This window comes from Pinus tabuliformis, chromosome 2_1, assembly GCF_031772625.1.
Source record: "Pinus tabuliformis cultivar Carrire ecotype Pingquan chromosome 2_1, CPIR1, whole genome shotgun sequence".
NCBI classification, from domain to species: Eukaryota; Viridiplantae; Streptophyta; class Pinopsida; order Pinales; family Pinaceae; genus Pinus; species Pinus tabuliformis.
The window spans coordinates 571,977,729-572,000,518 of NC_142299.1; the positions used below are offsets into that span (position 1 = coordinate 571,977,729).

At 38.6% G+C, this 22,790-nt stretch overlaps 2 protein-coding genes across 2 annotated transcripts; both read right to left on the bottom strand.

The window, feature by feature from the left end:
* Positions 1 to 1,202: 1,202 nt before the first annotated feature.
* Positions 1,203 to 3,605, bottom strand: LOC149201737 (uncharacterized). The gene is made up of 2 exons (XM_089401349.1): positions 2,693 to 3,605; positions 1,203 to 2,335 (listed from the first exon to the last, which is right to left on the bottom strand). Exons 1-2 carry the CDS (start codon positions 3,603 to 3,605, stop codon positions 1,203 to 1,205), a joined length of 2,046 nt encoding a protein of 681 aa, XP_089257475.1.
* A 129-nt stretch (positions 3,606 to 3,734) lies between these two features.
* LOC149201738 (uncharacterized) lies at positions 3,735 to 4,628 on the bottom strand. The gene has a single exon (XM_089401350.1). It carries the CDS (start codon positions 4,626 to 4,628, stop codon positions 3,735 to 3,737), a length of 894 nt encoding a protein of 297 aa, XP_089257476.1.
* Between the last annotated feature and the right edge of the window lie 18,162 nt (positions 4,629 to 22,790).

A 22,790-nucleotide genomic window follows, 5' to 3' on the forward strand; every position in this document is an offset into this window, starting at 1 on the left:
GTTGTTGTTGTTCTTCTTATTATTATTATTATTTAGTTGATATATAATAATTAAAAAATATTAATAACAATAAAATTTTCAATGTGAGTTATAAATCAAATATTAATAATGATAAAGAGTTTAATGTGGGTTATAAACCAAATATTTAATTGGGGGAGATGAGGTCTTCTATAGTCCAATATGGAGGATATGTTGTAGTGTTTGTAAATGAGTTGTAGTGTTTGTGGTTGTAGTTTTCCATTGACATTTTAGTATGACTTGAATTTACTTTTTTTATGTGGATGAACAAAATAAGTATCATATATTTTTAATATATCAAAACTTGGAATTTATATAAATATAATTTTTATTTTTATAAATTCAAATTTTAATAATTTATTATTATTATTTTTTTCCCGTGAGAAAAAGTCGTAATTTCTATTAGTATAAAGAAATTACATTTTGTAGATGCCAATGCATATTCATATGGAGGTTGCTGAGCCTGTAGTGTTCACAGTCTGTAGATCTGAAAGATTGTCTAGAAGTCTCCACGCAGGGAGTCTACAAAATCTGTACTGGTTTGACTATGATTTGATAAAAAATTAATTCCTGCTCTACGCAGAGAGCGACATATAAACTATATACTACCAAAAAAGAGTTGTTAATCATGTCCATACAGTGGTCATATATACATGATAATACAAAAAACAGTGCTTGCTGTATGTGGGCCTTATAGCCCATTTCCTATGGGATCATCAAAAGGTCTATGATAATGCTGATAGAAAGTTCCGTCTATCTCCTCCTGTATCAACCAGTCATTTCCTTGTCTGTGCGCTGCTTCTTTGGATAGTTGATCTGCGACTGTGTTTTGTTCCCTGTAGATGTGTTGACAGACAAATGATTCAAAAGAAGTAATCAGTCTTTTTGCTTCATCTAATATATGCCTCAATGAAAATGCATAGCAATGAGATGCATCATTCAGCCAGTTGCAAACAATTTTAGAATCTCCAAATAGTTGCAGGTGTCTGCAGTGTTTTTGTAATGCAAAGTGAATGATATGTTTTGTCGTGCATAGTTCAGCAAAGTTATTGGTGCCTCTGCCTAGGTTGATTTGGATCTTGTAGCAGTGCAATTCATTGAGATAAAGGATGGCTCCACCCCCACAGCCTGCTTCCTGAGCGGAGCCATCGAAATAAGCCCAGGGCTTGGTTTTATCTATGATCTCAGGTCTGATGGAGCGGGGGGGGAGAGGATTCCACTTCGGGGAGCAAGTCAAAGTCTGCAATCGTGTGGTGCAAAATAGCAGGCCAATGGGGGATCTTTAAGTTAAAGATGGCCTGGTTACGCGCAATCCATAAAGCCCAGCATACCAGCAAAGGTATGTTAATGGATTTTCCGGAGTGATTTTGACACCAATCATTCCAAGCTTCCATGAGATTGTTCCCTTGCCAGTTCTTTAAGCTTGGATAGTGAGAGATGAGGGATTGCCAAAATGCTATAGCTGTGCTGCAATTTAAGAATAGATGCTCTGTACTTTCTTCTTCCCTGTGGCATAAATGGCATCGGAAGGGACCATAAAATGATCTCTTCATTAGATTGGTTCCAGTAGGAATCTTATCGAAGAGGATATTCCACATCAATAAGCGTGTGCGAGGAGCAGCCTTAAGCTTCCAGAGCGTTTTCCAGGTTGGGAGGATGTCCCGAGGCTTGAAGGGTTCCATGAGCCTTTTATAACCTTGTCTCGGGGTGTATAATCCATGTTTAGCAAAGGCCCAAATGATCTCATCCGGTCCTTCTGTAAGCCTGATATGAGCCTGGGTAAGGGCATCCGTATAATCCTGCCATTCGAGCTGCCACTGAACAGGTATCTCCAATGCTTGCGCTGATATCCATGCCTGTTGGAGAAAGGTAGAGTTGCCGTTATCGCCGATGTGCTTTATGTGTGTTACTCCTCTGCTATGTAGATATCTTATAAGGTCTGCAGATAATCTATGGGCATTGCCACAGCCGACCCACGGGTCCAATCCAATTCGAACAACATTTCCTTCCTTTATACGCCATGTAATTCCTTCTCGCAGAAGTGATAGTGAGCCTATGACCGCTTTCCAGATATTAGATATGTTATGACTAGTTCCATGTTGCAGACGGAACCAGTCCATTAAATTCAATGGCTTGATGTATTTTACTTGGGCAACACGGGTCCAGAGACTGTTTGTGGTGAGGAGCTGCCATCCAAGCTTGGCTGCTAATGCTTTGGAGAATATATCAAGCCTCTTTATGCCCCATCCTCCCCAACTTTTGGGTTTTGCAATGGTGTCCCATTTAACCCAGGCAAAAAGCTTCCCCGGTTGATGTCCTTTCCAAAGAAATCGACAGCATATGCTTTGTAATCGGCTCAATATACCTTTTGGTATCCAGGCCAAGGTCATCTAGTAGACTAGAGTGGCTTCAATAATTGCTTTAATGAGAACCAATCTGCCTGCTCGAGAGAGATATTTGTGATACCATACCTGTAGTCTTTTTTCCACTTTCGCTATGAGCCAAGTCCAGTCTGCTATCCTGTATCCGAGTGGTTTTAATCTAAAACCCAGGTACTTTATCCCATCTGTCAAATTCAATGAGGTGAAAGGGAAGCGCTGTGATGCAAAAGTGAATTCATGTTGTGTGCATCCGACTGTAGTAATCGTTGACTTGCTATCATTGATCCTCATACCTGTAGCTTGTTGGAAAAGTAGGATTAAGTTCTGAAGAGTAGTGGTGTCCCCAATGCTGCCATTTAAGAATATCAGAATATCATCAACAAATAATAGATGAGTGAGATAAAAATTATCCGCAATTTTAATGCCAGTCAGTTGATTTCTATCTCGAGCAGATGTAATAATCCTACTTAATCCTTCCATAATAAGCAAGAATAGCAGGGGTGAGAGCGGACATCCCTGTCTGAGGCCCCTCTCTGAGGTGAAAAAAGAAGTAGCTTCGCCATTGAGTAGCACACTGTAGGACACATCAGTGATGCAGCTCATCATCCATTTGATATATTCATAGGGAAAACCAAGATGAGTCAACAACAGTCTAATATAGAGCCAGTTTGTTCTATCAAAAGCCTTGGATAGGTCCACTTTTAGTATCATTCCTTTCTGCTTTTTGACCTGCAAAGTATGCATGAGTTCTTGTGCTGTGGCAATAGCTTCGTGAATCTGTCTGTGATGAAGGAAGGCAAATTTCTCTGGAGATATGTGCCGAGAAAGAATGGGTTTCAGGCGGTTGGCTATGATCTTGGCAGTGATCTTATATAGGCAGTTACAGAGGGATATGGGACGGAAATCATCGAAAGAGATAGCATTGTTTGACTTAGGGATAAGTGCAATGAATGTGGATTTGATGGCAGAGGATATTCTGCCCCTCCTTCTGCAATTCTCCACAATCTTAAGAAGGTCATTCCCCAAGATTTCAAAGAATGCGATGTAGAACTCGATGGTCCACCCATCTGGGCCTGAGCTTTTATCTTTTTTAAACCATTTTATAGTTGCCTCCAGTTCATCCATAGTCACTTCCTTCAGTAGATCTTCTGAATCTTCTTGATGCACAATCCTGGGGAAATGTTCAGCCACCCTCATGATCTCCATGATGTTTATATCTCTAGGAGCTTTGTATATACCCCTGAAGTGCTCTGTAGCTAACATGGCCAGGTTCTTTTGAGATGAAACTGGATGCCCTCACTCATCCCGCAGTTCCCAAATAGTATTGATGGATTTTCACCCATTGGCAAATTTATGATAAAAATTTTTGTTATCATCCCCCTCTGTGAGCCATATTGCCCTGCTCCTTAATCTCCAACTTTCTTCTCTTTCCTTCAGAATATGTGTGCACTTCATGATGAGAGAGGAGTATTGTTCTTTGCTCTCTGGAGTGGGGAAGGTCCCATCTGATGAGTCCTCGAGTGAAGCGATGACTCTTTCAGCCTCCCTCAGAGTATTGTCATCACGGATACGCTTCTGATGTGCCCAGATTTTAGATATCCTCTTAAGTTCAGATAATTTTCTAACGAATCCTTCTGCATGATCCTCATTTTCCCCAATATGGTTGGTTTGCCAATAGTTAGTTACCAACTGTATGTATGAGGGGTCCTTTAACCAAGAGGCATTAAATTTAAAGGGGCTCTTGATCTTATGATTAATGTCTACCATTTCTAAGAAAATTGGTCGATGGTCCGATATGCCTCCAGTTCCAACCCATTGACGAATGCGGGGGAGTCTGTTGTGAAGTGACTCCTTTATAAGAAATCTGTCAAGTCTTCTGGCCAAGCTTTGATCTCCACTGCGGTTGTTTGTCCAGGTATACTGTATTCTAGCAGAGGGAATGTCCACCCACTGGTGTTCCTCCAGTAGATTGGAAATAGTGTCTGATAAAGAGTCTACCTGTGCCAAGTGTCCCCATGATTCACAGAATCCCAGTGAGAAATTTAATTCTCCTCCAAGTATAATGTTATATGCCTGAAATAATTCCGATTCCAGTAAGGATCTCCAATAATTTGCTCTGTCAGCACAAGGGCCATAGACATTGATGATACGAATGTCCATCTCAATGGAATAAGAAAAAATGTCTAACCCAATGAAACCTCTGCCTCCCCAAATATTCCCGATCTCCATTGCTTTGTTACTAATCCCTATGGCTAAGCCTCCAGATCTCCCGGACGCATCTAGTGCATGGAAGGTCCAATTGGGTAGCCAAGAGTTGAGAGTATGGATAAGAGGTTCGGCCAAATAGAGGGATTCTTGAAGAAAAATAATATCCGGCTGTGATGAGGTAAGCAGTCTCCTGAGTGCTAGTTTTTTGGCCAAACTAGCAAACCCTCGGCAGTTATAGGATATAATCTTCATGAGGGGTGTAGGGGCGGCCGTTCTTCGCTCTAAGGGCCCAGGGAATAGTTTGTTGTCGCCCAAGGGTGACTTCTTCGTCAGCAGTGTGTCTAGCTTTGGTGATGCGAGAGGGTCGACCTCGGGAGTTCTTGTGAGCTGCAGGGGCGACTTCAGAGTCCAGACCAAAAGCATCGAGTCCTTTATCCTTCGATCGGGATCGAAGGGAATATCGGGGGGATACCGGGGGGGAAGGAATGGAGAGGGATGCGAGGGAGGATGATATCAGAGATGGCTGGCAAGGGGATGTCACGGGAGGTGGGAGCGGGAGGGAGCAAAAGAGGGAGGGAGGAGGGGGAATGTCCCGAGGATAATGAAAAACCACAGAGGTCGAAAGTGCTGATATAGGTGGTGTGCAAGTAATGTGATGAGATGTAGAGCCAACTGATATGCAAGAAACAGAAGGCAAAGGAGAGGGGGATGAATTTAACATACCCGTCGTCGCGATGCCCTCCTGTTCAGTCGTTGAGTGTACTGGAGCAGGAGATGTAGGATAGGGAGCTGTGGATTCTTTAGCAGCATCAGCATTATCAGGAGTGCCTCGTGGATCTCCATCACCATGTGCTCGCTCCTCTTGATTCTTCTCCGGATTCAGCCTGGGAGTATGGTCCAAGGGAAGCTCAGACTCTCCATCCTGTACATATTCCCTTCTTTTCCGGAGGAGTGGACAATCCCTGTATAGGTGTCCGACTTTGTGACATCTTCGGCAGCGATACGGAATTCCCTCGTAGTCGATAATTTGCTTGCGAGCCGTGTCTCTCCATTGAATGGTAATGAACTCTTGTAGTCCTCCCCTGGTATCCAGATTAATAAGAATCCGGGCATATGCCATCATGCCAGTGTGCTGGTAGGATTTATCGTAGTCCATGTAGGAGCCAATTGCGTTGCCAATCCTCCTGAAGATATCTTCTGACCAGTATTGTAGTGGTAGGCCTGGGAGTCGAATCCATATGGGCCCGATGCCAATCTGCTCCGTCTCGGGGTCGAATAAGGGAGTCCATCGCTTGAGGAGCACCGGGGCATGTTCAAAGTGCCAGTAAGAGGACAAGACCCAGTTGGTATGATCAGCACGAGCGAACCTCAATGCGAACCATCCCCTCACGAAAGTTTGCACGAAAGGGATGTCCACCAAATGTTGACCCCAGACTTCCGCTGCCCAGGTCTTCAAACGTGCTGCCGTGTAGTTCCGACCTCTGATGCGTCCAACCAGTACTCGGTCTGCAAATTCCATAGTCTCACCCCACTGAATGTCCTCCTCTAGCCTGAGAAAGATGTCGTCCGCCTTTGATTTGAAACACCTGTACTTCTTTTTAGGGCCCTGGGGGGGAGGTAGGTTGTGTGGCCGGCCCAAGGGAGGGGCAGTAACAAACAGTGGTGTAGGGTTCCGGTCCGAGGAGGAAGGGTCTCCGATGCCAGTAACAGGGGGGGACCAGAGAGCGGGGGAACAGTGGTGAAGCTACCCGACGAAAGACCGAGAGACCCGGAGAGACCGGCCGAGGCAGTGGGCAGTGAAGAGGTTAAAAACGGCCGGGAAATGGTACCAGATGCCGAGGGATCAAGACCAGGGTTAGGGTTCAAACAGCGAGAAACAAAACCGAGGGTTGCCGGAGAGTGGGGAGGGGTAGAGAGCACTGGCCAATTAGGTGGTACATCTGGGAGGACCACTGGAAATGACCTTGACTGTACCCCTAGTGAAAACGGAGAGTAGCTTTCGAAGAGGCCAGAACTGAACATACCTTCTGATGTGGCGAAAGATGAGCGCCAGATGGATACCCCCTCCAGCGGGTCTTCGGAGTAATCGACAGCTTCCAGGTCTTCCATATCGCCAGCTGCGTCTCGGAACGACGTACACCTCAGAAAGTCGAGAAAACCGGAGAAAATGACAGAACTCCGGGTAAACGGACCGAGCTGGGCAGGTAAGTTGTAACCGTCACGGGTTGTCAACCGGGAGTCGCGACACTGTAACCCTTCCTTCCCTAAAAGTCTACCAGCTCGAAGCGATGGAGGTGCGTTAGGCGGTTGTGGTGAACGGCAGCTGTGCAGTGCGGGTTAACGGAGGTCCGGCGCGGTTCAGTAAACTGCAGAGGGTTTCTGAAACCCTAACCCAAACCCTCGTGCATCTTCTCCCGCCCTGTTTCCATCTTCACTATCTATTATTATTATTATTTCAATGTTTTTTTTTTTTTGCATGACGTAAGATCTTTGAATTTATATTGAAGATCTTGTCACATAATGTTACAATTAAAAATCAATAAAATAATACTTATATTAGCAAATTAAAAAATAATAATAATAATAAATCAATGTATATCAGGAATAAAATAATTCAATTTCCATCTTAATTTTACATCAACTTATTATAAAGAGTTAAGTAATTGAATATATATATATATATATATATATATATATATATATATATATATATATATATATATAGATATATATATACATATACATATACATATACATATACATATACATATACATATACATATATAAAATTTTAGTATGCCAGAGATGCATGTAAAATAATATTATTAATATTAGATGATGTGTAATTCATTTTATGTTCAGTTAACTTGTAATATGAAACAAATATATTATTAATAATAAATATTTTAATGTTAACATAAATACAATATTTCAATGTTGGTATTGAATAATAAAATTTATATCAATTTTATATATAGAAACGTAAGGAAATTTAGATTAAAAGTTTTGTTATACTTTTATTTTTCATTACAAAGGATATGTGTAATTTATTCCATTCTTAATATGGAGTTGATATGTAACATTAAACAATAATAATGAAAAAAAGTTTAATGTGTGTTACAAATAAAATATTTCGATATGCATGTTGGATAAACGATATTTTATTTGATTATATTAATAAGTTTCTTTTAATTAAATGTATGAGGGAGATTCGTAATTCTTTGGATGTTTAATATGGACTTGACATCTAACATTTTAAAAATATTAATTTTGTATTAAATAATAGAATTTTATATATAGAGAAAAGTAAAGTAATTATGATTAAAAAATTGTATTTTTTATTTTTTCATTGTTAGAGAGATGTGTAATTTATTCCATTTTTAATATGGAGTTGACATGTAATATTTAAAAATTATTATTAACAAAAGAAATTAATATGGGTTATAAATCAAATATTTGGATATGTATGTTGAATAAAAGATTGTAACATCAAAATATATAGAGAGATAAAGACCTAGACAATTCTTATTCTATGAATAGTTTCTTTTTAATTCAAGGTCTTAAAATGATTTGCAATTTATTTAATGCTTAATATGGACATAACACTTTAAAACATATTAATTTTATATTAAATAATATAATTTTATATGATATATATATATATATATCATTGTGAGGGAGATGTGTAATTTATTCCATTCTTAATATGGAGTTGATATGTAACATTTAATTGTCATTTATAGAAAACACTAACGAACTTGATCAACCATGTACACACATAATTAACCATATGCTCATCATATTCAATTATGTTTCACTAGAGCAAATATGACCAAACATGGTTAAACAAACTCAATTGTCGTCTTAAACATTATCGCTCATTATCGCCCATGTTCAACCTTACACAACCTTAGTTACTCATATCGAAACATGGTCAACCATATTCAACCATGGTTACTGTTGGTCAACCATAGTTAACCTAGAGCAACCCATGGTCTACCCAGACTTGATGGCAAACCATGGTTAAAATGCTCGAACGTGGTAAACCAAAGGATCTATGGTTGAATATCTTTGACCATTATCAACATGGGAAACCATAATTAATCATATAAAAGTATGGCCAACCTTGTCAAATATCTCAAACAATGTTCATCCATGGTCAACATGGTAGAACCATGGTCATTATGCCCAACCATCGTCAACCATTGTCAATCATAATCTGCATAGTAAATGGTTAATCATGGCCAAAATCTTCAAACCATGTTACCATGGTTGACCATGGTTGACATGGTTGACCATGGTTGACATTGGTCAACTAAGGTCAACCATGGTAAACCAACATCAACCATACTAGCCATAATCAAACAATGTCAACTATAATTCCTCCTCTTTCTTCTTTGTCAACCATGAAAATCATAACCAACCATAACCAACCAAGGTCAACCTTAATTAACCACGGGATAATGAGGTTTATTATGGTACCTCCATCAACCATGGGTTGCTTCAATCAATGATGATCAACCCTCTTCAAATAGTAATGAAATCATTTTTGTAACATTAATGTAACATCAACCATGGTCAACATTAATGTAACAATATAACAATTGACAACATTAATGTTACATTGTTAGATTAATTTAACATAAATACATTGTTATATTTATGGTTGGCTATGGTCAAACTCGGTCAACCATGTTAATCTATAGTTAACAATATTCATCTTCAATCAACTATAGTAAACCAAGGTCAGTCATAATCTTCCCCTTAATCCTTGGTTAACCATCGCAATCAATGTCAATCATAGTCAACTAAGGTCAATGATGGTAATCATTATCAATCATGGTGAACCAAGTTTAGCCATGGAAATAATTGTCAATCATGTTCAACTATAGTCAATCATGATAATCATTTTCAATCATGTTCCACTAAGATCAACTAAAATATACCTTGACCAATAATGGTCAACCCTCTTGAACAATGGTCAACCCCACCAACCCACTTCAACCATTAATGTAACTATTTTTGTAACATTAATGTAATATCAACCATGGTCAAAAATAGTAAACCAAGTTCAACATCTTAATCCCTACTCAACCATGGCAATCATTATTAATAATGGTCAATCGATGTCAACCATGGTCTATCTTAACCAATAATGGTCCACCCTCTTCACCATGGTAACCTTGTTAACCATGGTCAACCCTGTCAGCCCACTTTAATAATAATGTAAACATTTTTGTAACATTAGCATTAACATTAATGTAACATCAACCATTGTCAACCATGGTTGACAATGATCAACCATGGTCAATATTAACAAAACAATAATGTAATAGTGTAACAATGGTCAACATTAACGTAATATCATTAGATTGATGTATAAATATTATATTGTTACATTAAAATTAACCATGGTTAACCATTAAATTAAGTAAACTATAGTATAATCATTTAAATGGGGTGAAGAAGTGGGATGGAAACTAGTGAAAAGAATCATATAGCATCAATCATCACTTCCGGGGCTTGCACCTAGTAACCAGGACTTCTTGAGAGGTCACCCATCACATATCGCCTCTAGCTCAAGCGCGCTTAACTTTGGATTTTTCCCCACAATCAAGCCCACTTAGCTTGCTACCCCATTTGCAAAACCTTAGCAAGTATTGTGCCTCAAAATATTATTAATAACATCATTCAAAATATTAATGATATTTATCTATAAGATTGATACAATATGAATAATTACATTAAAAATATTAATGCAACCATGATCAGGAAATCCACCCTCCACATGTCGACTATCAACTAGCACAAACACATTTACACATTAGTAAATGTGGTTGATATAGGTTAATCATTGGCATTTTCCACTCAACCACATGTACTAATGTGCAAATGTGGTTATGTTAATATTAAAAGAATCAAAATATAATAATTAAAAAAAAAAAAAAAATAACTAGATGAAAAAAATGAGTGCATTGTCAGGCCAGGCAATAACTCCATAAGGCAAAAATGATTCGTGTGTTTTATCCCATTAGGTAGGTCTTCAGATATACATGAGGGAGAGACTGTTCAGTTCATCTCCCGATGATTGTTCATATTTCTAATTTATCTATTTACATAAATTCACCCAATCACAAGGATTAGGTGTTAACATTCCCCCTCTTAATCTGAAGGGATTTTGGTGAGTCAAAGCATCATTCTGAATTGTTCAAGCTTTTCTCTTCCAAGTGCTTTGGTGAAGATGTCTGCAATTTTCTCTTTTGTGGAACAATGACGGAGATGGATTGTTTTGGCCTCAACATGATGTCAAATCAGATGATATTTAGTATTGATGTGCTTCGTTCGATCATGGAATTTTTGGTTCTTGGCCAACCTTATTGCAAAGGTATTGCCAATCATGAGTGGAGTTGATTGTACTTGTTTTACCTGCAAATCTTCAGGAATTTTCCTGAGCCACACAGTTTCTTTTGTTGCTTTAGCTGCTGCCACGTATTCTTCTTCTGTTGTGGAATCTGCTGGAACTGATTATTTACGTGATCTCTAGGAGACAGCTCCTGATCCAAGACTCATAGCAGATCCTGAAGTTGATACCCCAATTTCTTTGTCTCCATCAAAGTCTGAATCAGAGTATCCAATCAAGTTGAAGTCGTCCACATGTGTATAATTGATTCCAAAGCCTTGAGTTCCCTTCAAGTACCTTAGAATTCTTTTTGACGCAGACCAATGTCCCTCACAAGGCTTTTGCATAAACCTGGAGAGGATTCCAACAGCAAATGAAATGTCTAGTCTAGTAGTAGTTAGGTAGTTGAGACTTCCTACAAGCTGTCTATACTTTGTTGCATCCTCAAATTCTTTTCCTTCAATAGATGCGAGCTTTAAGTTTTTTCCATTGGAGTAGTAAGAGGATTGCACTCTGTCATGCCAAACCTGTTCAACAGTTCTCCAATTTATTTCTTTTGAGAAAGAAATATGGACTTTGGATGTTGGGTTACTTCAATGCCAAGATAGTAATGAACATAGCCCAAATCAGTCATTTAAAAACTTTTCCCCAATTCCTTCTTTATGGATGCAATGTAGCTTTCCTTGTTCCTTGTCATCAAGAGATCATCTACATATACCACAAGATATACAACTGTTTTTCCAACTTTCTTGACAAATAAAGTTGCATCATCAAGATCAAAATGTTTGAAATTGAGTCTCAGAAGATGCTCAGTTAGTTTTTCATACCAGGCTCGCGGTGCTTGTTTGAGGCCATACAAGGACTTCACAAGTTTGCATACTTTATGTTCATGTCCTTTCACAACAAATCCTTCAAGATGGGACATAAAAACATTCTCTTTTAGATCTCCATTGAAGAAAGCAGTTTTTACATCCATTTGATGGACTTTCCAACCGTTCTGAGCTGCTAGTGCAATGAGTGTCCGAATGGTAGCCCATTTTGCTGTGCGGGCAAAAGTATCCTCATAATTGACCCCTTCCTTCTATGCAAAACCTTTTGCCACAAGCCTAGCTTTGTACTTGTCAAGTGAGCCATCAACTTTATACTTGTTCTTGTAGACCCACTTGCAGCCAATTGGTTTGGTTCCTAATGGAGGATCAACCAGCTTCCAAGTGTCGTTCTTTATGAGGGCATCATACTCCTTTTGCATCGCTTCTTTCCATTCATCATGAGAAGAAAATTATTTCAAGGAAGTTGGTTCAAAATCTATAGACAAGTTCAATTCACAATCATAAGAAGCATCCATCTCAACAGGTGAATTAGAGTCATCTACATCACCTCCATTTTTCCCGTTTGAATTTCTAGTTCCTGTCTTTCCAACTTCATCAGGATGAACACTTTCAGGTGTCTTTGTTAGAAACTTTGGGGGACCTTTCTCAGATGGTCCAGGATGCTCCGTTGATTGAGTAAGGACTGAATCAAGATTGAGTCCCCCAATTCTATCAATTACATCACTTAAAGAATCATCCGTTGTTGGAGTTTCATGCAGGGGAGAGTGTTCTTCAGAAGGAGATTCCACATGTTGATCTAGTATAGGAATCCCCCCTTCAAGATGTGGAATTTGATTATCAAATTCTTGAAATGATTTTACTTTTGCGAATCTATCCAAGCGATCAAGTTTCCACTCAACAACATTGTCAGTTTTGGATGATTCAACAAAAATTACATCTCTAGATACAACAAACTTCATATTTACTTCATCATAGAGGCATTACACCTTGGAGGTGTTTGAATACCCCAGGAAGATACACTTATGACTTCTAGCACCAAGTTTGTTTCTATGTACCTTTGGTATCAAGGCATAATAGGTGGAACCACAGACCCTGAGATGCTCTACCGAAGGAACATGTCCATACCACATTTCATAAGGAGTCTTGTTTCTAATAGCATTAGATGGACATCTATTCTTTATATATGCAACACATAGAATAGCATCAGCCCAGAACATTATCTTTACATTTTTGAAGAAGAGCATGGATTGTACCATATTTAAGATTGTCCTATTCATTCTTTCAACTACACCATTCTGTTGGGGATTATAAGGCACAGTTGTTTGATGTTTGATCCCATGTTGGAGAAGATAGTTTTCAAATTCATTTGATGTGCATTCTTTTCCATTATCAGTCCGAATAGACCCAATATGAGATTATGCATCATTTTCAATCCATTTATGAAAATTCTTGAATGTTTGAAAAGCATCAAATTTGTTCTTCAATAAATAAACCCAACACATTCTGGTGTAGTCATCAATAAATGTCATGATATATTTATTTCCATTTGCAGAAGGAACAGGCATTGGACCACATAAATCTAAATGAATGAGTTCAAGTTTTCTATGTGCTCTTGAATGTGAATCATGAAAAGACTGTTTGCTATGCTTTCCTAGAATGCACACATCACATTGCTTAAGTTTCCTAGGAATTGTAGGCAAACCAACAACACCATTTTTCTTCAACAAGCAGAGACTGTCATAGTTCAAATGTCCAAATCTAGCATGCCATAATAAACTTGATGGAAGTGTACCTTCTTCATGATGAGAACTGTATGAGAAATGTTGTGCACAAGCAGAGGTTCCTTGTAGCTTGATAAGCCTTTCTTCTTCTATTCCCCTCATGACAAGTGAGTGGTCAGATGCTTTTCTTACCTCAAGCTTTCCATCAAACATATGAATGGAGTGACCTTGATGGCAGATGTGGACCAAGGACAACAAGTTTCTCTTGAGTTGTGGGAGATATTGAACATGATATAGAAGAAAGTCTAGAAGACCACGCAGTTTAAGCCTAATTGTGCCAAGCCCTGATGGCTTGATTTTTTATTGGTCTGCAAAGTATACTGCTCCATCAACATTGTCATTGAAATCCAAAAAAATATTTTCTATGATTCATGTGGAAATTTGCTCCTGAATGAAGCAACCAATCATTTTTCCAAGAAGCAAGTGAAGCATTAAACAAATCTTTATTTACTCCAATGTTACATTGTGCCACAACATAGTGAGCAGATTCAGGTGCTTTACCTTTGTCTGTATCATCAGTTTTACCTTTCTATTGGTTTCTTTTCTGCTCAATTTTGTCCCATGGTAGCTTGCATGTAGAGGCATCATGTGATCCATTTCTTTTGCAGTGAATGTAGTGCAAATCTACCTTTTCTCCTTGAGAATGTCTTCCCCCCTACCCCTGAAATATCTTTCTCTTCCTCTTCAACCTCCTCTTCCTTTTGAAGAATCTTGAGCAGGATGCTTTTCTTTATGAGCAATGCACACAGCCTCTTCAGAAGATTCAAGGGCTGTCTTCTTTCCAAAAGCTTTCTCTCTTTCAACAAACTTTTTCATAAGAGAGTCAAAGGTTATATCTTTGAGATTTCCATTTCCTTACAATGACTCAAGATAATTGGAGTAAGTAGGATAAAGTTCCTTGAGAAAAGCAATAAGAGGAATATCCAATTCAACCTTAGTGGATTTGATATCATGCATTATAGACTTTACTTCAGATGCAAGAGTAAGAGGATCATTATTTTGCAGTTCAAGAGTGAAGAGTTTAATCATGAGTTGAACAACTTCAAGTGCAGAATGTGAGTCATAGAGTTATTTCATCTTTTGTAAGGCTTCAAAGGTAGTTGAATATGAAGAAATATGGCGACTCACCTCTTCATTTACAAATGCTGTGATTAATGCATAAGCTTTGTTGTTCTTGTTTTCCCAAATGATGAGCTCTTTGTTTGAGGTAGGTTGTACTGGTTCATTGTCTCCGTCTCCGACACACACTCCTTTCCACAACTCATTGAAAATGAGGGTTTGTTTTATCATCCGAGACCATTCATGATAGTTCTCCTTGCCAGTGAGAACTATTCCCACCATGGATATGATTGAATGCATTCTGTAAAAAATTATTTCTGCTGATAGAAAAATACTTCTGCTAGCAAGAAAAAATCTGTGTACTGTAAAAAAATACTTCTGCTGGCAAAGAGCAAAACTATATTTTATCCATATAGAATATCACCATTTGTATTTTCAACCTTATTTCATACGATATATCAAGCATCCATGCCCTTGACAAAAAGGAACTACTCACTGCACCATTATCAATATATTGTATTCCTTAAACCTAGAATGACTAATAAAATAAGGAAAAAATCTTGAGCAAAATTGTTTCTTTGCAATATATATCATGATCAATTCCCCCCCCCCCCCACCTTTTTTTTTAGTGATACCAAGGCTAGTCAAACACCTTCACAGTCTCAACATTTAGCACACAAAGATAAACTACTACTCCTTTCAATGCATATGAACCAACACCATTCCAAGACTTAACCTTAATGCCTCTGCGCTGATACAATCATAAAAATATGAACCGATTTTTTTTTTTTTTTTTTTTGGAGCTCAATGCACAAGAGCGGCAAAAAATACAGAGGCTTTTGGGAAATAACCCATCAAGCATCTCCCCTTTCACGACTGATTAAAAATAACATGATTACATCAGTCCTTTATGCATTGGATTGACCTCAAATAAAACCATTATAGCAAACCCTCATTGAAAAACTATATGCGTATTAACAACACTGTAACTGTATTAACAACAAAACTGTATTAATACCAACTGTATTAAACCGTAGATAACATGCGAGAAAAATGTGAATGGGAATGGAGTTGGGCAGTATGGGTGGTGTAACCATGAACCATCACACATTCATGCTACGCTGCCAACAACACAACTCACGAGGAGACCAATAGTCGACGTCCCTCCGAGCACACGTCGAATTCCTGAAAACAGTGTCATTTCCACTGTGGGGGTTACGGTTTGAATGGGATTCAAATCAGCTTCTGAGCTCTTTAAGGCTACAAAGATCTTTAACTAAAAGAAAGGTCGACGGCCTTGAACATGCAAGTGGTAAGGAGAAACAAACTCTATGTTTATGGAACGTTGTTGAGGGGACCATTAGAAATTAAGCAAGAAAAGGTTAAGGAGGAAGCACTCACGCTTAGAAATATTGAGCCAAAAAACCCATCCAGGAAACCCCTGGCAAGAACCGTTGTGCAGGACAGTGAAAAACACACCGTCACCTACAAACCCGCAGCAGCAGGCAGTGTCAGGAGCAGCTAATTATATAGAGGAGCAGCACAGACAGTGAATTATCTGGAGAGCAGAGGAGCAGACTAGGGAGTTACATACGGCATAAAGGCTAAAAAAGGAGTCAGCTCTGATACCATGTTAGGCCAGGCAGTAACTCCATAAGGCAAAAATCAGGTAGGTCTTCATATATACAAAAGGGAGAGACTGTTCAGTTCGTCTCTTGATGACTGTTCATATTTCTAATTTATCTATTTACATAAATTCACCAAATCACAAGGATTAGGTTTCAACATGCACAAAGATGAAGGAAAAGATGAATGAAATTATATAAGAAAAATGAGTGGACAAAGCTCACTGAAGGAAAATATGGTCGAAGGGCTCGTAGCCAAAACTGAAAATAAAGAATACAAGAGGAAGAGGTGTACTTGTGCTACAACATAGATTGAATATTTCAAAAAAAATTATGGGGATAAACCAGTATAGATCAATTGTAAATATGAATCTAACATGAGTGGAGGGGGATCAAATTTCTTTAGGTTCAAACTTCTTTTATAGTGAAACATATAATGTGTAATTTTTCATTGTTTAAATTGTATTTTTGAATGTTATATAGAGTATATAACTCAAAATTGTAAGAGAAAAAAAAAATTGTTGGATTTTGACAAAAAAACATATATTTATAAAAAAGACCAAAATTTGAAATACTAATATAACTTCAAATGTTTTAACCATTAAAATTATCTTTTCAATACTATAGTGCCCGCTCTAGTTGACTGACCTTGATATGACATTAACATTGTTTTAGCCCTAAGGCTCACACATTATTCTTTGAGGACCTCAGCTTGAGGATCCAGGCAGTTGATTCTACTATTAGTGGTTGTGATGGATGTTGTTTTCCCTAGTCAGTGTTAGAATGATGATAACTTTGATGGGTATGTATGTTTTCTATTGATGTTATGATGATGATAGCTTTGACGTATATGTATGTTTTCTACTGATGTTATGATGATGATAGATTTCATGGATATGTATGCCTTCTATTGATGTTATGATTATGATAACCTTGATGGATATGTATGTTTTCTATTGATGTTACGATGATGTTAGCCCTGATGGATATGTATGTTTCCTATTTATGATATGATAATGATAGATTTGATGTATATTTATGATTTCTATTTATGCTATGATGATGAAAACTTTGGTGGATATGTATTTTTTCTAATTATGTTATGATGATGATAATTGTGATGGATGTGTTCCTTATGTTGGCTACTTACATTAGTTCTGGTTCATGATGAACAATGACGTGGATGATTATGTCATGTGATGATGCTAGAATGACAATGACCAACACTGTGAAACTTTGTTACTGATGATTATCAAGTATCACAGGAATTCACTAGATGCACTCACATGTGATGAGTCGACGACATCTAGTTTTATGGAAATGAATATTTTGTCCTTGAAATTTTTTATTTCTAGTTTGAATCTTGTTATATTTTCATGACATGTGAGTGGTTGTAGGCACAAGTTATTTTCTTGGCCAAATGACTCACACATGGGTTATGGCATTGTACAAATGGATGAAACTACATAGGAGGGGTGGGACAATGTCCCTTATTTCTCTCGTTAGCACTTCCACTGTGACTTGGGCTGGAAGGGTTAGTACGTCTTCACCTTGAAGTCGTGATGTCATGGGGACAGGTCCTTAATTAGGTTTCTCACGATGATTTACTGGGTGCACACATCAAGGCGGATTCCATGATCCCCAACACCATTAGTCTCATTGAAGTGGACAACGCAAAGGATGATAACGGTCTCTATCATTACACCCAAAATTTTCCCTCATAGCCACTAGATGTTTGAAGGGAAAGTAACATGGCACCCTTATAACTTCAAGAGAAGTTATTAAACAGCATGACTAACATGGCACCCTTAGCATCATTAATAAACTATTAGGCGTGGTAACCTTGGAGCTTTGAAGGGAATTTCTTGAAGGGAATAATCGACTCGACCCCCTTGGCATCATAAATAAACTGGTAGGCATGGAACACTTGGAACTTTGAAGGGAAGTTCTTGAAGGGTATGACCAACTTGGAACCCTTGGCATAAAAAATAAAGTAATAAATATAATCAAGGTATTAAAATACTACAAGTTCACATGAGGTGGTAAATGAAGTTAGAACTAAGAAAAAAAACAGTCCTGAACCTTGCTACATCCACATCTAATATTAATTGATCCCATATTCTTATCGCGGTGTCTATGTATTTTTGTACAAAGAAACATGCAATGTCTAAGAATATGTCCTTCTCCTCTTCCTCTAGACCGTCATAGCTAATTTTGAGTCTGCTTTGGATATCCTTGGGAAGTGCTTTGGAGATTTTGCGGAATTGGGCATGCCAATACTTCAAATGTTTTTCACCATGCAGATGCGCCCCAAGCACCATGAGAGATAGCGACAATCCATTACAGGCTTCCAAAAACAGACTAACTACTTCTTCAAAACCCACATCTTGATAAGATTTGTCAAAGGCGTGAGAGCAGAAGAGCTCTTTCGACTGTTGCGGATCCAGTCCTGTGAGCTTGTATATGGACGACTCTACAATTCCCCATCTTATAATAACATCCATATTATGAGAGGTAACTAAAATCAAGCTGGAGTATTGTTTGGGACAGAGATGTATGCTACAAGAAAGCATTCAGAGAAGAATAATACTGAATTCGTCGCACGACCTTGCAACCATCATAGGACGGGAATTTCTGGTGAATTGCTTGCAACCACGATAGGATGGGAATATGTGGCGAATGTCGTGAAGTGTGAAGGAAAGAGACACAGGAATCTGAACCTGGACTAGCAGCGAGGTGGAAGAGCCAAGGCACAAGTTTGATATTCGGGCTCTCAGAGCTTGAACTGTCTACGTTTCGTTAATGTGCAGTTGTTCATAGACAAGTTGTGCAAGAGGTTTGGAGGGAGGTATAGGCTACCTCATCCATAGGTACAGATGAGGGAAAAACTCCAGTGGATTGAAGGACTGAAATAAAGTTTTTGGGGCCATTTTTTAACACTGGTGGGTGCAAGTTGTTTTGAATCATATTTTTGTATCATTATACAACAATTTTTGTTGATGTAATTATCCATACATGTGAGAGGCATCCAAATAGCTTTTGGATTTTTATGAATCATTTGGTTTCGATGACACTTGTTTAACTCTCTATTTATTGAGGACAGGGAGGTAGACACATTGCTATTGCGAAAGATAGAGTGGGCGAGCAGGACCAATTCGTATTAATACGATATAATTGTAGAGACATTGCTTTTGTAGGTTTCCCATTAGGCCTTAGATTATTATTCATCTCTATCAAAAGTATCTTGTAGGATCATACACTCTCAGAGATGGATCATCAGAGGAACTAGTGACTGTTTGTTTACTATATTGGTGGTTTTCTGACATTGGGGTAGCTAACTTGACATTAGCGGTTCATTTCAATTTTTCTATTAAAGATTGGTGGTATTTGGGCTTGGTGGGGACATTTTGAATTCTCTGGTTGTATTTATTTTTATCCCCTTTGGTCACTTTCCTAAGTGTACCCACTTAGTACTCTTTCTCTCATCTTTATCATGACACCTAGACTCCTCATAACTCTCTCTCCTTCGTAGTCATTTGTCCCTCTAATTTGCATTTAGTCCATATTTTATTCAGAATAGTGGAGGTCTGTTTTCCCCTTGGTACTTTTCCTTTCAAAACTGGATTTCCTCTGTCATATTTGGTACACTAATCCATTACTCTCCCTATACATCTATCCTTGAACATTAATGCATGCTCTCCATCCAACTCCCATCTTTCCTGGACCCTGAGGCCCTCATGGCTATCACCATTGAAGCTGAGAGTCAGGGAGGTATGGTACCGCTGAGTGACTTTCCTCAGGGTTTTGATTATGTTCTTCCTGAAGCTTCTGAGATTGGTTCTTGTAGGTTTTCCTCTAGAAAAAATGGAGGCGATAGCCATTCCAAATCTCTAAAAGCAAATTACATATTGAAACCTTTAACACTACGGCTTGAGTCTTTCTAGGATAGTATTGAGAGATTGAAATTACATGCATTCCTTAGCCGTTGGAAATTCACTTACCTCACTAGCGAATAAATCAAGAATTGGCTGGAAACTTTTTGGGTCCCAAAACTTGGATACCCTCCGAGGATTAGTTTTTTGCATCCCATTTGGGTTTGCTTTCATTTTCTCAGTCCTGAAGACATCGACCTCATTCTCGCACTGCCCTGGGTTAAGGGTCAGGGGTTCTTGTTGTTGGAACATTTTCAGGCTGGATTCAATCCACATACTGCATCCCGTCGACGTAAGATATTTTCGGCCAAACTTCTCATATTACCCCTCAAACTTTGGAACCACTCCACAATTACTCACATTGCAAATTCCATTGGTAATTTTTACTTCTGGGATGAGGGTTGTATAGGCCAGATGGATAAGAAAGTTGCCTGGGTGCTCGTTGAGGTGGACTTAGGTGGAGGATTATTATCAACCCTGGACTTATCTTGGGATTCCTATACTCTCAGTCTCAACATTAATTATTGGCGTATCATATATTGTTGTCTTGCCTGCCATTCGATGGGGCATCTTCTTCACTCTTGTCCGATGCGCAAATTGATGGGAAAAACTCATTCTAGGAGGCAACCTTTTGAAATTTTGATCGAGGTTTGAGAGGAACAAGTTGTTTCTATAAAACTTCTATCAAATACAAGTATTTACACATCCTCTTCTCCTATTCTTTCCTCTCCTAGCTATAATTTTGTATATGTTCCCTCTCCTTCATCTCCCCTTTTGAATTCAACTGTTATCTTGGATGGTTCGGATGGTGACACTATCCCCTTATCCATTCCAGATCCTAATCTGGTTCATCATACATCCCCTTTGGTTCCTCCTGCTACTGGGCCATCTACTCCTCCTGCTTTGAGTTGTTAGTTCATCTATGCTTCACCTCATCCCTTATTTCCCCAGAAAGAGAGTTGGAGGCACTATGATTCTTTGATTCTATCAATCTTGAACCATTGTCCATAAAGAAATCCTTTTTCCACCTCTGGGAGCCACTGGATAAAGGTAACCTTTCCCTTTTTCCTTTGGCTAATTCATCTTCCTCATCCCCTACAGTTACTCCTTCACAATCCAAGAAGAAGAAATTTGTTAAATTCAAGAATCTCGCCTCTTGTCTATACCCAGACTTTCCTCTGATTGGTTCTGTCCCACCATCCTCACACTTAGGTCCTTAAAGCAGACGAGCCCACTTCCCCTTCCCTTGATGATTATTATATCCTTCAACATTAGGGGACTAGGGGCCGAGCATAAATCCCACACTTTGAAAGGCCTCATTCATAGACTTCAGCCAGATTTGATTCTTCTATAAGAAACCATGATATCCATGGAGAGATCATGGAAAATTCTCCTCAGCATTTGCCATGGGTGGCTTGTCAGTGCCACTAGTTCTTGTGGACTCTCTGGTGGATTAGCGGTGGCTTGGAAGACATTTAGTTTCAAGCTTATGGTTTACTGTACTCCTACAGGTATTTTATTATCGAGTTACCCCCAGGGCTCTACTTCTCATATCCAGATTATCAACTGTTATGCTCCCTATTTTGGTAGGCGAAATTTCTGGGACAGGGTCTTGGAATCTGGCATTTTGGATCTGCCTTCTATTATTGTGGCTGGTGATCTTAATCTAACAGTTGATAGTAATGAAGTTTAGGGTCATAAGGTGAAATCTGATTCCTTGGAAACTTTTTTCAAAAATCTCTTTTTTTCTCTATCCCTCCGAGATATTCTTCCATCTAAGATTGTTCCTACCTGGAGCAATGGATGGACAGGGATTGAATATATCTCTAAGCGATTGGATAGATTCATGGTTAAAGACCAACTGGTCTCTGGATTAATGGATCTCCAATCTTTAGTTTATCCTTCTTTTACCTCAGACCATCTCCTAATTCTTTTATCCTGGACTGGAGACAAGGGCCGCAAGGCTTATCCTTTTAAATTCAACCATACGTGGTTGTTGCACAAGGACTTCATTGATATCATGCACAAGGTTTGGAATGGACAATATCCTTCGCTCGGCCCTATGGATCTTTTATGCAATAAGTTGCAATGTCTTAAGAGGGAGGTTCACAAATGGGTCAAAGATCAAAGAATTGTTGACTCCCATAAATTGGATCTCATAGAAGCCTCTTTGCAAGTTCTTTTTGACTTGGATGATCCACTGTTCACCTCTGAAGTGCGCAAGATGCAGATTTTAGAATTGGAAGCACATAAAAGAGACCTATACAAGGCACATGAATTGGCTTGGAGACTAAAAAGTTGGGTGATATGGGTTGAAGTTGGTGACTGAAATTAGAAATTATTGCATAGATTTGCATCTATGAGGCGAGAGGTGAATGGAATCTAGAACATTTGTGGAGATGGGGGTTATGTTCTCACCTCTCAATCTGATATTGAACAAGCTGCATTTCTTCATTTCAGAACTATTTTCTCTGAAAAAGATCTTGTTTTTAGAGACCAAATGGAATTTATTAATCAAATGCCCTTGATGTCATAGGAGTCTAAGAATGAAATTCT